The sequence below is a fragment of the Apteryx mantelli genome, chromosome 26 (genome assembly GCF_036417845.1).
Source record: "Apteryx mantelli isolate bAptMan1 chromosome 26, bAptMan1.hap1, whole genome shotgun sequence".
NCBI classification, from domain to species: Eukaryota; Metazoa; Chordata; class Aves; order Apterygiformes; family Apterygidae; genus Apteryx; species Apteryx mantelli.
In genome coordinates, this window is record NC_090003.1 from 6,051,124 (window position 1) to 6,066,193 (window position 15,070).

Sequence of the window (15,070 nt, forward strand, 5' to 3'; positions counted from 1 at the left end):
GTGCCTTTCTTGCTAGCTGTATCTCTAACGTGTGTTGGCATTTGGTAGGAATGTGTGTTCTGTGTACATTACTGCTGTCACTAGGAGAGCTATTGAAACATGCTGGTGTCAAGCTGCTTTTGTGAGATGAAAACCCTTCGTTTGAACCAGTTTTCTTCTGTATGTGGAAATAAAAAAGGCTTTGTGCCTTCAGCGTTGACAGATGGGTTAGCAATATAGGCATGGAAGATGTAAATGCCAGAAAGCAGAATGAATTGCACAAATGTTGGACGTTCAACTTCTCCAGTTCCATACCTGATTTTCACCATTAATGGCTTTTATTTTGGGTGGCAGTTGATAAGGGCTTTGGGGGTTATTAATCTACGTATCTTTCCCTCCCCAGCACAGACTGCATAGCAGTTAATCCCAGGGTTTAGTCCAAGTTAATTCTCTTTGCTGGTATTATCTGAAGTGCAGGCTGCAGTTAGCCAGTTCTTCACTGGAGTACCATACAGAGTGACTAATATGTGGCATGTTTGATGGCGGGATGCCCTGTAATATGAGTCTGATTACTAATGAAGGTGGAGCTGTTGAATCTAGTGACTTGACTTTAAATGCAATGAGGAATATGAGATTAAGTTTAAAGTCTTACCTCTTATGTGCTTCACACTGTCCCTCTATTCCAAGGACTTATTAGGAGGAGCTGCTTGTATCTCTAGATACTGAACTGCAAGCAATTTCTAACCCGCAAAATTTATGGCATGCTGAAACGTGGTGCTGACTGACTTGGAAATAGGTTAGGCTTGGAGTGCAAATTCAGCACAACACTTAAGTAGTTCAAAGGTAATTTTGCTCCTTCTTTGTGCCTGCACAAAAATATTTATGTGGATGAGTAGATGGGAAGGGAATGAGGGGGCCGATCATGGATAAAACCTCCCCCTCCCCTCACCTTGAGGTTCGCAATCCCTCTTCACTTGGTTAGTTTTAATGGAAAATGGAAGTGCAAGTCCAGAATTGAAGGCTTGAAGTGGGAATGTGCTTGTATGTTTATATATTTGGGAAGGGGGGACAAGAGTGAGAATGCTGCTACTTTTGGTAGTGTTTGTTCCAGTTGAAAGTATCCCGGAAGACTGTAACTTTGCATCAGATCTTTGTTGTGCTCCACTTTCTGGTTATAATTGTAACAAGAAGTGCATATTTGATCTATGCTTTCTGAATAAAAGCTTCAGCAAGTCAGGATTGGACTTTAAGGCAAAAATATTTAGATGTCTAAAATGACAATTGAAATATAAAATAATATATATTACAAAATACATGGTTATTTATATTCAGTGTTTCAATACTGAAGCTGTCTTTATTTGCAAATAGTATTCTTTTAAAATTAAAAATTAGCAATGGATTTGGTCTAGTAGATTTGAAAGGCTGAAAGTGTATTTTATTTCTGTCCTAGCTGACAGAGCGGATGGTGGGTGGTATGAAAAATGTTAGTTAAGGAACCAGTAGTGATCTAGAGAATGGTCTATGTAAGAGCCTTATGCCTGGAAGTTAAGTTGCCTGTTCAAGTAAGGGTGGGTAAAATCAAACATTTCATGGAGGTTGGTTTGGTATTGTTGACACAGCACATCTAGGATCATAATTCCTTCATTGTTTGCACTTGTCTTTTTCCTTATCTTTTATTAGACTATGCTGTCCTTACTATTTCCTTGTACAAAGACTAATTGGTTTAAGTATGTAGTTTTTGTCTTGTAATCTGAGTCTGCATTAAGAACCATGTGTTCTGTTTTGAAAAAGTCCTTTCTTGGAGCTATCCATACATATCAGCTGCATCTGAAAATGGAGAAAGAGCCAGGGCCAGGGGTGGGAGGGGAAGCTGTGTCATTTCTATTGTATTAGTTGACTAAGTGGAAGAGAAGGACTGGCATTGTTCTTTTGTGTTTGGGGGAGCGTGGGAATAGAAGTTATATAACTATCTCTTATGTTCCTGGCCATAGGTCGCTTTTTATCCTCTATTTTGCCCCTGCAGTTTTCCAGCTGTGCAATTGTGCAGGATCCATTTTGATAAGAAGGCCTCAAGAATGTGATGTTGATCTTTCTAAAGCTTTGGAGCCCACTTCCAATTTTGGAAGTCATATTGTTATTATGGAAATAATGTCTGTGAGCTGCATTTTAAGATTGTCACTGTGTTCGGGTTTGGAATTGCTCATTAGGAGTGCTAAATTGACTTCTTCCTCCCAGAAGATGATGGTCACATCGTCCAATTTGTTTGCAACATTACTTATTTTCATATGTTTTTCTACTCTTCCCAAACTTATTCAGTGGCAAGCTATATGTACAAAGTCTAGCGTGTAGGCTGGAATTACAACTGCTGGGTCATACACTACTACTTCATAGTATGCTTCAGAAAACCAAAGTTTGCAGAAGAGGTCAGGATAGCATGTGTTTTTGTTGTGTACAAAATATGATGCAAATTTTTTACTAGGATAACTGCTGCACATAGATTATTTGGTGTGGAGAAATGTTTTTTGAAACTGTTGGTGAGTGGTATGTATGATATATATGTTTGCAGTTAGTGTCAAAAATAAACATCAAACAGCTAAAAAATTGTTTAAATAATTTAAGCTTCAGAGAATGTATAGATCACTGTTACTTAGAGGCACCTCAGCATGAAGCAACAGTGTATGGCTTACCCTGTAACTGTAAGGAGAAAGAAGCTTTTAAAATGCAAGCCTACTTTCTATACAATTGTGCGTCTCTGGGTGGGGTCGGCAGCAATGGTAATGCTGCATATTCACACAGTGTGTTTTTATTTAAATTTTATGTCAATTTATGACATCTAATAGTTTTCTGCCTATTCTATTTGCTTACTGAGCTAGAAAACTGATGTAAATATTGTGCCTTAAGTTGAAGCATATTATGAATTCTCAGAAATTTTGAATAGTTCAAATAAGACAAACTGGACATTTATTTCCCCCAACTAAAGCAACAAGTTGCAGAATGTATTTTCAAAACATGAGTATTCCTGTGCCTTTTCCTCAGCCTCCTGTTCTGAAGGAAAACAATGGGCTGCAAATCTGAACTTTGGTTAGTTCATTTATCTCAGAGGAGTTTTAATAGCCGAAGAAGGAGAATAGTATCTTCAACTTGTTTTATCCTTTTCACACTTCTGTCAGTTGTGCATAATGCTTTTCATCACCAACAGTATAGGTTGTTTTTAATACCTCTTCCAGTTTCTGATGTGTGCAGAAAACCTGAACTTGTGGAAAGCTGAAAGATTCCACATGCCCTAAGAAATTGGCTCCTGGTGAAGTATGGGGCCTGGAAAAGGGATCGAGTTTCTCAGAAACTGGCTGTTTAGGCTTACACCAGCATTAAAAGTTGCTAGAGTGCTATGCTGATGGTAACTAATTATAGCTCCAGCACAAAGCGTTAGTGTCAGTTTGCAAACAGAAAAGTTAATTGCCACACTGGGCCTTTGAAATATCAGATAAACAAATTTATTCTCTAAGATAAAAAGGCCATTAATGTGTTCCCTGCTGTGATCATCTGCCTTATTGCCTTTCTCATTTCCTGAGGCTCTGTAATTAATCCATTAGCTTGCGCACCATGCCATGAGTCTGGTGTGGTGAGAGGAGATAGATGATGACCTATTTCATGATTCACTATTAATGGTTCTTCTTGGCCTTGCATGCTTTAAAAAAACCAAACAAAATAACTCAAAAGCTTTTAGTGTTCTTTTGGGTACTGAAGCCACTGGAAGCAGTTCTCTTAGTTTTGAATTCTATTCATTTCCTTGTTCAACTGAAAACACAGCTTGTGAATAACATGATACATAAATTAAAGGTCCCAGCTCAATCTAGTTTATGCCTGATCATGGGGTATTCCAGGATTCTGCTTCTTTTTTGCAGTTTGCCATATGAAATTTTAGGATAAAGCTTACTTGTACTATAAAAATGACTTAATTTTCTTCAGAAATTTTCATTGGACTCCTTACAAGTAGCCAGGTTTCATGGATCTGCTTGTCCTTCCAAAAAAGATACTTGTTGCAATAGACACCTTCAAGTTAGGTCAGTTGCTTTAAGTTGAATTCCTGCTTTCTTAGCTGCCTCACCGTCTTTTGTCAGATATCGTATCTGACTTCCTTACCTACCTGGTCACTTGGTTCAAACTCAGACTGCGTCAGACATGACTGATGCTAGCTACTCATTTGATGCTCAGTGTTTTAAGCGAAGGAGGTTTCAGTGCGCTTGATATTAGTTGAGGTCATAATCTTATGTTTTCACAATTGGTCTACTCTGCTGGATTTTGTTGTAGACAGACTAAGAATTCTGTTAAACTACTGATGAAAGTGAAGGATGCAGACTGTCTATAAGCAACAAGAATTGGATAAATAGACCTGGAACTTGGAGCTGAAGGTGTATGAGAAGGCTGTGGCTGGATCTCAGTAGTGAGGGGCAGCATGCAGAGTTCCTGGCAGCCAGGAGGCTTCCTCTGTTTCATTCCTGTTGCTGTGGAAGGTTTTGGCTAGGCAGCTGCATTCCCAACCTCTGACAGAGCTGTCTTTTTGCACGTTAGTCACCCTTTCCTAGTGTCATGCTTCTCAGGATATGCTTTGGGAAAAACGTGCACCCTAGAGAGTAGTTTTTAAGATAGTGAGCTGGACATGGAACTTAGTGTGAAGGAGCTGAGGGAAGCCTTTTTAAAGGGAACCACTAGCATAAATCATGGAGCCTAAACTTTACTCTTCATGAATGTGACGGATCAAATTTAAGATTGAAGCAGGGGGGGTAAGCTGTATGGCAAGCATGTATTGCCTTTCCAAGCACCAAATAAACTGAGTGGAAAAACTAGTTAGTCTTTTAACTGAAGCAGTTGTCTGCTTTGCTTTCTTTTTGTAAGAGGTGGCCTTTTCCTAGAGTGTGTGTGTGGGTTTTCTTTTTTTTAAGAGATCAATGGGAAACATATATTTTCACAACAAACTCGTTTTTGAATAATGCTGCTCGTTCTGTTTTCTGTTTCGGACCACAGTAGAATCTTAGAATGCAATGCAACTCTATTGTTTCCTTGGAGAGAACAAATGTGGCTTTGTCTTGGCCAAGAGAGGTGTGCTTTTTTTTTTTAATTAAAAAAAAAAAAAAAGAATGCTTGCTATTTCACTGTAGAATCTATGAGGAGACAAATCACTCATGCCATGAGATAAATAGGTGAGATCAGAACTCTTTGCTGTGATTGCATTTGCCCCTTAGGATAAAATTGCAATGATGTGACATAAGGGTAATTAATGCATTTTTTTAGCTTGTTGTTAAAAACACTTTTCTTAGTCAGTGAAGATGTAGCTGTACTTCTGCTTGTCTTGATTCCCTTCCCAATTTGCTGTGTCAGGAGCTTCCCATTTCTGGGACACTGTTGCAAGTGCAATGTATCAGTGAAGGTAGTTGCTCCTCTCTAGCCGTCATTCCTCTTGCAAGAGTAGTGTCAGTTTGGGCTGAAAACAGTTTGCTGTTGTGATTAAGCAACAGAGTGCAGATTGTCAGGAGAGGTGCTGGCAATACATTTATTCCTGTATCTGCATAGTATTGCTAATTATATATAGGGATGAATTCTATTTATTGCAGCTTTGTTTTGTTTTTAACAGATTACTTTCACTTAATCTCTTACTCCAAAGTGATTGAAAAAAATAATATTGTTCACCCAATGCTAAACTATATTTGAAGGCTCTTTTTTTTTTTTTTTCCCCTCATGTTTTCATGGATGGAAACTTTCTGTTACAAGACATTACTTCTTAATTACCTTTCAGAGCTTTGATGTTAAATGATTGAATGGGAAATGAGAAGGTGTTGAATGGTAGTAGTCTAGAAAATACTGGAAGGAAAGAACTGATTTAAGCTTATGGCAGGGAGGGAGTGTCTTTTGGGGTTTGTTATTTGTTTGCTTTAACTTTAGAACTTGTTCAAGTGTGTGCTGTACGTTTACTGCTGTCTGACTGAGACTAGTAAAGGGAAACAACCCATGTATGATCACTTAGGTTACCAGTTTCTTGTATGTTGATGCCCATGTTGCTATCCAGAGCCACATGCATTTTTGCCTTGTGATGCTGTACTGGTACAAGGCATATTATTCATTGGCTTTGCATGTCTGTCAGCTTTTATAAGGCAAGAATGTCAGCACAAGGCGCATCCAAGTGAAATGGAATTGGCCACAAGAAATAAAGTAGCAACTGTTGCTATTTGCAATCCACAGAGCAATCCCTTCTCTACACTGTTGTCTTGAGCAGTGGCCTTGCTCAGGGATACAGCATCTGGGAGAATGGTTAGATTTTGGATGAGATTCTGTAACCACATGTTTTCAAAGACTTCAGTGCAAGTGGAAGTTAAGTTCATAATGTTTGAAATGAAGAGAGATGTGGATGTTAATTTATGATAGAGGAAAAGGGAGAAGCCCACATCTTCCAGAAGCATAAGTGAACTGTCTTGAATATGTGAGAAACGGGTAGCCTTTGTTTAGGATGACTAGTATCAGAGTGCAAATTGTTCCCAGGAAGACTGTCCCCAGCTATGTATAGATTCTTTCTGTGCAGGTTTTGCATGCATGTATTTTATTAATATGGATCACTCCCAAAGGCAGATTGTCCCTTAAGGTGCAGATGGGCATTTGTAAATCTAAGGTGGTTTATCTAATTTTGACAGCCTCAGGAGTATTTCTTTTTAAAATCCTTACTTGTTGAAATGGTTTTGAAAGTGGCTGCTGGCAAATGATGATAGATTTCAGTATTTCCACCTCTATAGTCTTGAAAAGAGGAAACAGTAGAGATTCACTTCTGCAGCAAGAGCTGTGCTTATAAATTATCCTTCTTGGAATACTGAAGCTACAGGCATGCTATTAAAGTGACAGCTGAATTCACTGCAGGCAGAAGATATGTAGCTGTCTTGTGGGGAAAAAAAAAATATTAAAAATATATATATATTATATATATGTGTGTGTGTGTGTATGTATGTAGAGAGAGAGATTAAAGGTATCCAGAGAGATTAAAGGTATCCAGAAGAGCTTTTATTAATTTGTGGGGAATGCATGTATGTGTATTGGAAGAACTGGTGGATTTGAGATATACTGATGTGAGGAGAAAATATTTTTTGCAAAGAAAGTTTATTCTCAGGGGAGGCAGAACGTGGTATTTGTAGTGTGTTCAATGGCCTGACTCACCTGGAAAAGCTTACATTCTTATCTTGTATACCTTGGAAAGAAAACTAAGGTAAGGATTACAAAAGCTGCAAAGAAGATCAGCTTTTTTGAACGGGACTTAAAAAGCTATAGCATGGGAGCTATACACAAATGTTTTCATTTTGTTTTGCTTATTTTGTGTGAATCTCATCATAGGGTCATCATAAACTATACTGAAGCTCCAAAGAGAATACTTCCTTGGAGTCACTGTGAGATTTAGTAGCTGTATACAATAAGAACATTTACAAGTAATTTGGTTGGTTCAATTAATGCCAGTCATATTAAAATCTCTGTGTGGGCTATGTATGTGTAGAAAAACATTGAAATGTACTAAACAGTATAATCTCTGAAATGTTTGTAGAGCCAACTCTTTTTTCATATGTTCCCTCAATGCCCTGAGAATTCTGAGCTTCTTAAAGAAAATCCTTATGCAGAGAGCTCTTACACTATGTAACATGCATTTCAAAATAGGCTTGAGTTGTCCTGCTGTGAAATCAATATGATTTCCTGAGCTCTTCACAGTTGAAGTGCTTAGCCTTCTTGTGCATTTTGGATCTTCCTTCTTGCTATCTCTTTGCTCCTAAAAGTGTGTCCCAGCCTAAAGGCAAGGGACAGGATGACCTACTTTGGCTCTCTATCACAATTAAGAATTTTGTTTAGTAGCTGCATTCCTTTTAGGAATTCTTGTTCCTTATTTCAAATAGGGCCTGTAGATTCACAGCTTCCTAGCACTGTATTTCTATTAGTTTCATCTTAATACTCCTGTGCAGTGCGTAAATTCTGAATGTGAATACCCAGACTTACAGAGTAAGTTGAGGGTCAGCAGTTTTTGTGCTCTTAAATGCCAAGTTAGCTAAGAGTTTGAATTTTATTTTTTTTCCCTGTAGGTATTATCAACCCAAAGAATCCCAAGGAAGCGCCAAAGTCCTTCAGCTTTGACTACTCCTATTGGTCCCATACATCGGTAAGTTCTGTTACTTACAAGTAAAACTATTTTTGTTGACTGGCTTCAACTAACTATTTTTATTCCCCCCTCCCCCCCCGATCACTCCATTCTTTTCAAAATGTTTCTGAATTGACTCTTTTGCACACTCATTCAGTTAAAGGCTTGTCATTTTATGTTGTCTTCTCCCGTTTGTCAGGGGGTGGGGGGTCAGAAGGAAGACTAAGCTCCTAGGGCTTGGTAACAAGTTGTGGTTACTTGAAAGAGATTACTGAAAATACTCACAAACACTGTTGTGTTCTAAGTACTTCAAGGATGCATATGAACCACAGTTGCTTCAGTTCTGCTCTTGATTAGACAAGTGAAAGTTGCTCAAGTACTTGCAGTTCAAGGAAAGATGTGATCTGGATACTCTTGGCATATCAGGAAAAGGCAGAGTAGAGACCCATGTTTCTTTTAGCTACAAAAGCAATAAACTTTGTCTAACTGCTCTGCCCCACCCTCCTGTGAGTTGATTCTGAGGTCTTGCTGACTTCCACTGATTGTTCTGCAGCTGAACTGTGGTGTTCTACCCTCTACCCCTCTCCTGCCTTATTCTCCTAAAAGATATTAAAAAAAAAAAAAAGGTTAATACTTTTCTCCAAATTTAATAGTAATGATTTTGGGTGATGCAAATAGGACTTAATATTTCTGAGCAAACCTGTGGCCAACAAGAATATTTTCATGATGAAAACTTAGAGAAGCTTGGATTTGTGCAGGTCTTTTACTGAATCTTCCTGTTGAATAACCTGATCTCAAAGTAGCTGTGCAAGTAGATTACAGTGTCAGTCAGAGAAACATTATGAACATACTAATTGACAAAAACTACCGGTTATGCAGTATTAAGCAAGAGAGCTGGTCTGATAAAACCTTGAGCCTAACATCATAATGTCAGCACACTTGAATTTTGTCCTGATTTCAGGAAGAAATAATGTTAAAGTTCTAACATTTCAGGAAAAGAGAAAATGCCAGATTAATAAAAACATAGTGACGTCTGGTGTAATGACCTGCTTGTACGAAATCACATTTCAGTGTTACATTGTCTGTGCAGTCTTTTCTGGCTTGTGCAACATAAAACAACTGCATATATTCTCATTATTGTGATAATCAAATTTCTCAAATATCAACCAAGGACTTTCCTAAATGATCGAGAAGGGACTTCAGGAATAAGAGGTATAACATACACAGCAAATCCTGTTTTCTGTCACCATTTTTGCATCCTGGACCTTGCCTGGAGCTGCATCTTGGATTGTGTCCAGTAACTGGATGTTGGAGTGTGGTCAGAGTACAGTGCCTGAGTGCCTGAAATTTCCTACGCAGAAAATGAAGGATTAATTCCTTCAGTTTGTGAAGTTTTGTTTTGAACAGCTTGGGCACTTGCCTTGAGATCTGACAACTGTGTTCTTTCTGACATCTTAAAGCTGTAATTTTTACTGCATGTGCAGCAGTACCTCTTTTCATCAGACAGTTACAATGATGGTGCTTTATCTTTCAGGATCTTTTGTGGGGGGTTATCTTTAATAGTATGAAGTGGAGATTGTCTAGATTCTTCTTTGACATACTTTCCATTGAAAAGTTATCCTGTTTGTTGACACTACTTAAAGATTTTTGTGCAAGATCACAGACAGTGTTCGTAAAGCAGAATTGGTTTCTTGTGCAGATTTTTCCCTCAACAGCAGTGGATGGTCCTGTCAAGATTGTCAGTGTCATTCTGCTCCAGCTGGTACTGCCTTGGGAAAAATCTGTGTAAAAATGTACTGGGTTGCCTTTTCCTAAGGGATTGACTGACAAGATAAAAATGAAATAAAACTAATTGCTTTTTGAAATGTTACTTGCGTGAGAGGAGAAGACTATATTGATGCTGTTTTCATGTCTCTTCAGCCTGAAGATCCCTGCTTTGCATCTCAGAGCCGTGTGTACAATGATATCGGGAAGGAGATGCTGCTGCATGCCTTTGAGGGCTACAATGTATGCATTTTTGCCTATGGGCAAACTGGAGCTGGGAAATCCTACACAATGATGGGCAAGCAAGAGGAGAGCCAAGCGGGCATAATCCCACAGGTAGAACAGAACCCAGAAAGGGGATTTACTTTACATAGCGTGTTCAGATGCTTACTTGCTGATACAGTCTTCTATGTTGCAATAGCAATTCACAGAAAGCTACAGCTTACTTCTGAAGTGAAAGAAATCTACTCAGAAAAAGAGCACTATAAGTAATTTTCACTATAGCGTAACATTTTTTGTGTATTATATTCTCTCTGTATACTTTTCCTACATCCAATTTCTCCACTCCCCTAACAGACTAGTAAATGAAGATGTCTTATTCACTGGTTTTCTTGAATCCTTCTCTGACTTGAGCTAGGACAGCACATGAGCACTCTTTATTGAGCAGGAATTCGGGAGGGGATATTGCTGATGAACATGCCACAAACTTATTTTGGAAACAAGTCTCACAAAGATAAAAAGTGGTTAATATATTGATATCTTACAAGAAATGAAGTATATCAAAGTGTTAGTATGAGATATTTAGAGCATCTGAATGCAGCCCAGTGTTACTGCCCCTGAAATTTGTTTTGAAACTTGACTGTGAAATGTAAGGAAGTTGAGATGCCCCCATAGGAAATTCTGACTGGCACACACTTGATGCTATCATAGTAAAGTCAGAATACTGTAGCTGGTGGTTGTATGGCACTCCTAAATGCAGGCCTTCCTTGGTATGTAGGCACTGATAGTGGACCACATGTTTGTTGGAAGTTACTGCATCCCTCCATTCCCGAAGTAGAAATCTGAGGTTGAATTTCAATAAATAAATACGCTGAACAGTGTTTGAGTCATCGTTCTGCTATAGGTTTGCAGTGGGAGGCATTGGCCCTCTGCCACAGGTATGAAATAGCCAATGCACAGTGTTGTTCTCTGTTAATAGCATGGACATCGGTACTGAAATACGTAACAAGTGTTCTGTTGCCATTTGAGGTTGCATATAGGTTAGCTTAAAATAGTTTTGGAAGACTGTGTGTGTACAAGTATGCAGAGTTAATCTGATGAAAGAGATTATTGTTATATCTAGGCATTTTCTTGCATTAATATTAAGTGTCAGAGTGTAACAGGTGAAATTAGTTGAAGATCTGTGACAACAGCTTGGTATTTAAGTTGTGTTACAATCGTGATATTCCAATTTGTCTTTCTGTATCCTCAAGTGCATACGAATTAAAGGCTATGCTAAAAAAAATACTTAATGCCCCTGTTATCTACTACAGTTTTTGAAGAAAATCTTTTCCCTGCAATTTCAGTCTGAGTCTTCCCGTAAAGGAACAAAGTGAGTTGTCTGTTCAGGGAGAGCTTGTTAAATCTTTTCTTTCTTGCTAGGTACACAGAGGGTACAGCACAATCATATACCAAGTAATATAGGTTCTTGACACCAAATTCTTCTGTGTTGGCAAAATTCCCTGAGCCTATGAGCCAGTCCCTAGTGTGAAATTTTATCATGCTGTAGCCATGTATTAGCTCAATTCTCCAGAGCATATACTTTTAAAATTGCCTGCGTTCTTCATATTCTGGGTATTTTCCGTGCAGTGGCTTGTAGGTATCTGTGTTCCAGAAGTCTGTTTCTACCCTTCTTCCTCTCTGTACCCATGCTGTTTAATCTCCTTATACATACACATGGGCTTGCCCACTGCTCATTTCTTCCTTTATTATCCTAATTTTGAGTCTCATATTTCACTTATTTATAGACGAGCACTCTTGAAGTAGGAGGCTGCTGATAGCTAACGTATCCTTCATATGAAGCTGCTGTTAACTGATTTTGAAACAGTATCTGCCAGTTGATTTAAATCTGAATCCTGGAACTTTAACAGACCAATGAATTGATAGAGGATTATTCTCTTAAACTGATTGTTTTTATGACTGGGAGAGGATTAATATAAAATAAGTTATCAAGGTTGCATAATAGTGATGGACAATTGAGATTAAGTACCTTACCAGTCAGGCTCTGTGTGGTTGATGTAACTTGTTCTTTTTCTTCCTCTGCCCTTGCTCTAAAGCCAAAATATTGACATGTCGTAGAGTTAGTTGTTACTGCGCAGTCATGACTAGTTACTGACTCTTGCTTAATCTCCTTCCAGCTATGTGAAGAACTGTTTGAGAAAATCAATGACAACAGCAATGAAGAAATGTCATATTCTGTTGAGGTGAGTATGATGAGAGATTGAAAGATATCTGTCCGGGAAATCAAAGTGACCTTAGCTGCTGCATTATTGATGCTGCATTTAGACTGATATTTTTGAAAGCATTTGTCTTTTCTCTGTTTCATATTTGATATAAAGGTACAAGTAAAACCTTTCTGGGACCAGAATTTCTTTGTTTGGAGGAGTTTTTTTAACCTTTGTTTTGAAAAATAGTGTACTTCGGCTACCTTGTGGGAGTGGCAGTTGTTATGTAAATGATATACTGAGAAACCAAAAGATGAATTTACAGATTTTTTTTTTTGTTCTTTGGACTGCTGGATGGAAGACCTATTCTACATGTTTCTTATCAATTAATATAGTCATAATTTGTGTTTTGTATGGGTCTTGTTGGAATATCTTAATTATGTAGTCTTACTTGACATCTCCTATTACTAAACTGAGTTTATGGACAGACTGGGAATAGAAGAGCATAACTGATACAACATCACATGTAAGAGTTCTTGTCTGTCATATGTCACAGGCTGAGCTGAAACTGTCTGAATTAATTCCCTGGAGCTAAGGCAGGTCCAGGGTATGAGCCAAAAAAAAAAGGGAGGAGGGGGATGTTCATATCCACAGTTGGCTAAGATGAAAAATAAGGGCTACATAAAAATAGTTTGCTGCAGAGATCTGTTTCATGTGTTTAACATACTGTTTACTTCATAGCTAAATAGGTATTGATTTGTTAGTTGCAGTGCCCGAAAAATGCACCAAGTTGTGTTTTGTTTCGTATCTTAGGTTTGTTACTAAGTTTCAATTGCATAACTTTTGGTCATACTGGTGAATGAGAAATGTAAAGAATGTATTTAAAAATAATCTTGCTTTTAATTCTGTTTCAAAGCATGCAGATTTAAAATAACCATAGTATGAATAATTGTGCTGATGACTCAGGAACTCTACAGGCCTTGGGTACAGATTAGAACCAAAAGTTGTCTTCATACAAAACTTCACTTTTCTTTTTCCTTCTTAGTTCTGCTTTGGAGCATGGTAAGGGAAGTTCCTTGTAAGCAGACTCTTCTTACTGTCTTGTTTGCTTCTTTGGAAAGATACAGTTTTGCTTATTTGTCATATACTGAGAAAGTTAAGTTGGTTATTAACTCTAATGTAACAGATTTTAATTAAACGTCAGTGTTTTTTTAAATCGCTGGGGGTTCTATATATGCGGGAGAGGTCTGCAGCTTATGCTAGAGGCCTAATATTCTTCCTTTCTCCCAGTGTCTCAAGCTATTAAACTGAGACACCCATGTATAACTTTCCAGTAGAAGACAAGGGGGACTTTCTACTGGTGCCAGTCTGAAATGCTGCGGAGCTTCTTTCAAAAGAAGCCTTAAGAATGACTAAATTTTCCATGCAAATTCCCATTTTCAGGTGAGTTATATGGAGATTTATTGTGAGAGGGTCAGAGACTTATTAAACCCGAAGAACAAGGGAAATTTGCGTGTGCGAGAACATCCTCTGCTTGGACCGTATGTGGAAGATCTGTCCAAGCTAGCAGTCACATCTTACACAGACATTGCGGACCTCATGGATGCTGGGAACAAAGCCAGGTTAGTGATGGTAGTTTGTTATAATGGCTTTTTCTCTCTCTCTCATGGGGGTACATGGCATACAGCACCAAATTTGAAATAACTTCTCTGATGCCCTGGCACTTTTTTTTTTTAAACTCATGTCAGATTAGATATCTAATGAAAATATTCAATGATCAATGCTGTTAAGAGGACAAAATTGATTTATGTGGTGAAATAGTGCTGCAGATCACTTCATAGATATTTAAAGTTTGTAATGGCTTGAGATAAAATATGTAAATTATGTTATTTTTTAAAACGTTTGCCTTCCTTGTGTAATGTATTTGTGTATATATACACATATATATATATTTGTATTATTTGTCCATATACAAATACATATATATTTGTACAAATAAACATGTAAGCACAGTATCCTCTTTCAGTCACTCAGGTGATCAGGACCAAAGCTTAGCCTTCCAGCTTTAGGTTCTGGCTTAGCAGTAGTTTCTATCATACGTCAGTTGTGGGTTTTGGTAGGTTGTTCCATTTAACAGTCCATGTGGGAAAGAGTGACATAAATGCTGCTGGCATTTTCTTGTGTGTAAGGCAGATTAGTGAGTATGTGGATTGAGGATGCTCTGTTTAAATTGTAGTGAAGTCAGGAAAAATTCAGCAGTGAAAATCAAAGGGGTTGTTGGTACTTAGTGTGGCTTGCTCTTAGTCATGCGGCAGAACAGCTGTACAGCCTCTTCATCTCGTGCTTCTACAGGTGCGTTCAGCCCTGTACTTGGAGTATAGAGGCTGCTGTATTCTGAATACATGTGTATATGTTCATCTTTCAGGACTGTGGCAGCTACCAACATGAATGAAACCAGCAGCCGCTCTCATGCAGTGTTTACAATTGTCTTCACTCAGAAGAAACATGATGCAGAAACTGATCTTTCCACAGAAAAGGTACATTGTAGATGAGAAGTGGCTTTCTGAGGACTGGTTGTCCCAGATTATCCATACAGTAACTTATTTTTGTTGGGAGTATGAAGTGAAAACGGGAATTAATTGTCATTTCTGCTGTTTTGTTTAAGGGTAAACTTTCTGTGTGCCTTTTCAGAGCCCTTTTATTTCTTGCTGGATTTTGACTGATCGTAATTCTAAAAACAACTAAA

At 38.1% G+C, this 15,070-nt stretch overlaps 1 protein-coding gene across 4 annotated transcripts in view; it reads left to right on the forward strand.

The window, feature by feature from the left end:
- The window catches only part of KIF1B (kinesin family member 1B), a 98,335-nt gene that overhangs the window by 14,923 nt on the left and 68,342 nt on the right, over positions 1-15,070 (forward strand). For all 4 annotated transcript variants that reach the window (XM_067311169.1, XM_067311170.1, XM_067311171.1 and 1 more), the window contains exons 3-7: positions 8,082-8,158; positions 10,058-10,237; positions 12,298-12,363; positions 13,768-13,946; positions 14,750-14,861. In XM_067311169.1, the coding sequence (XP_067167270.1) occupies positions 8,082-8,158; positions 10,058-10,237; positions 12,298-12,363; positions 13,768-13,946; positions 14,750-14,861 (614 nt within the window). The remainder of the gene's footprint in view (positions 1-8,081; positions 8,159-10,057; positions 10,238-12,297; positions 12,364-13,767; positions 13,947-14,749; positions 14,862-15,070) is intronic.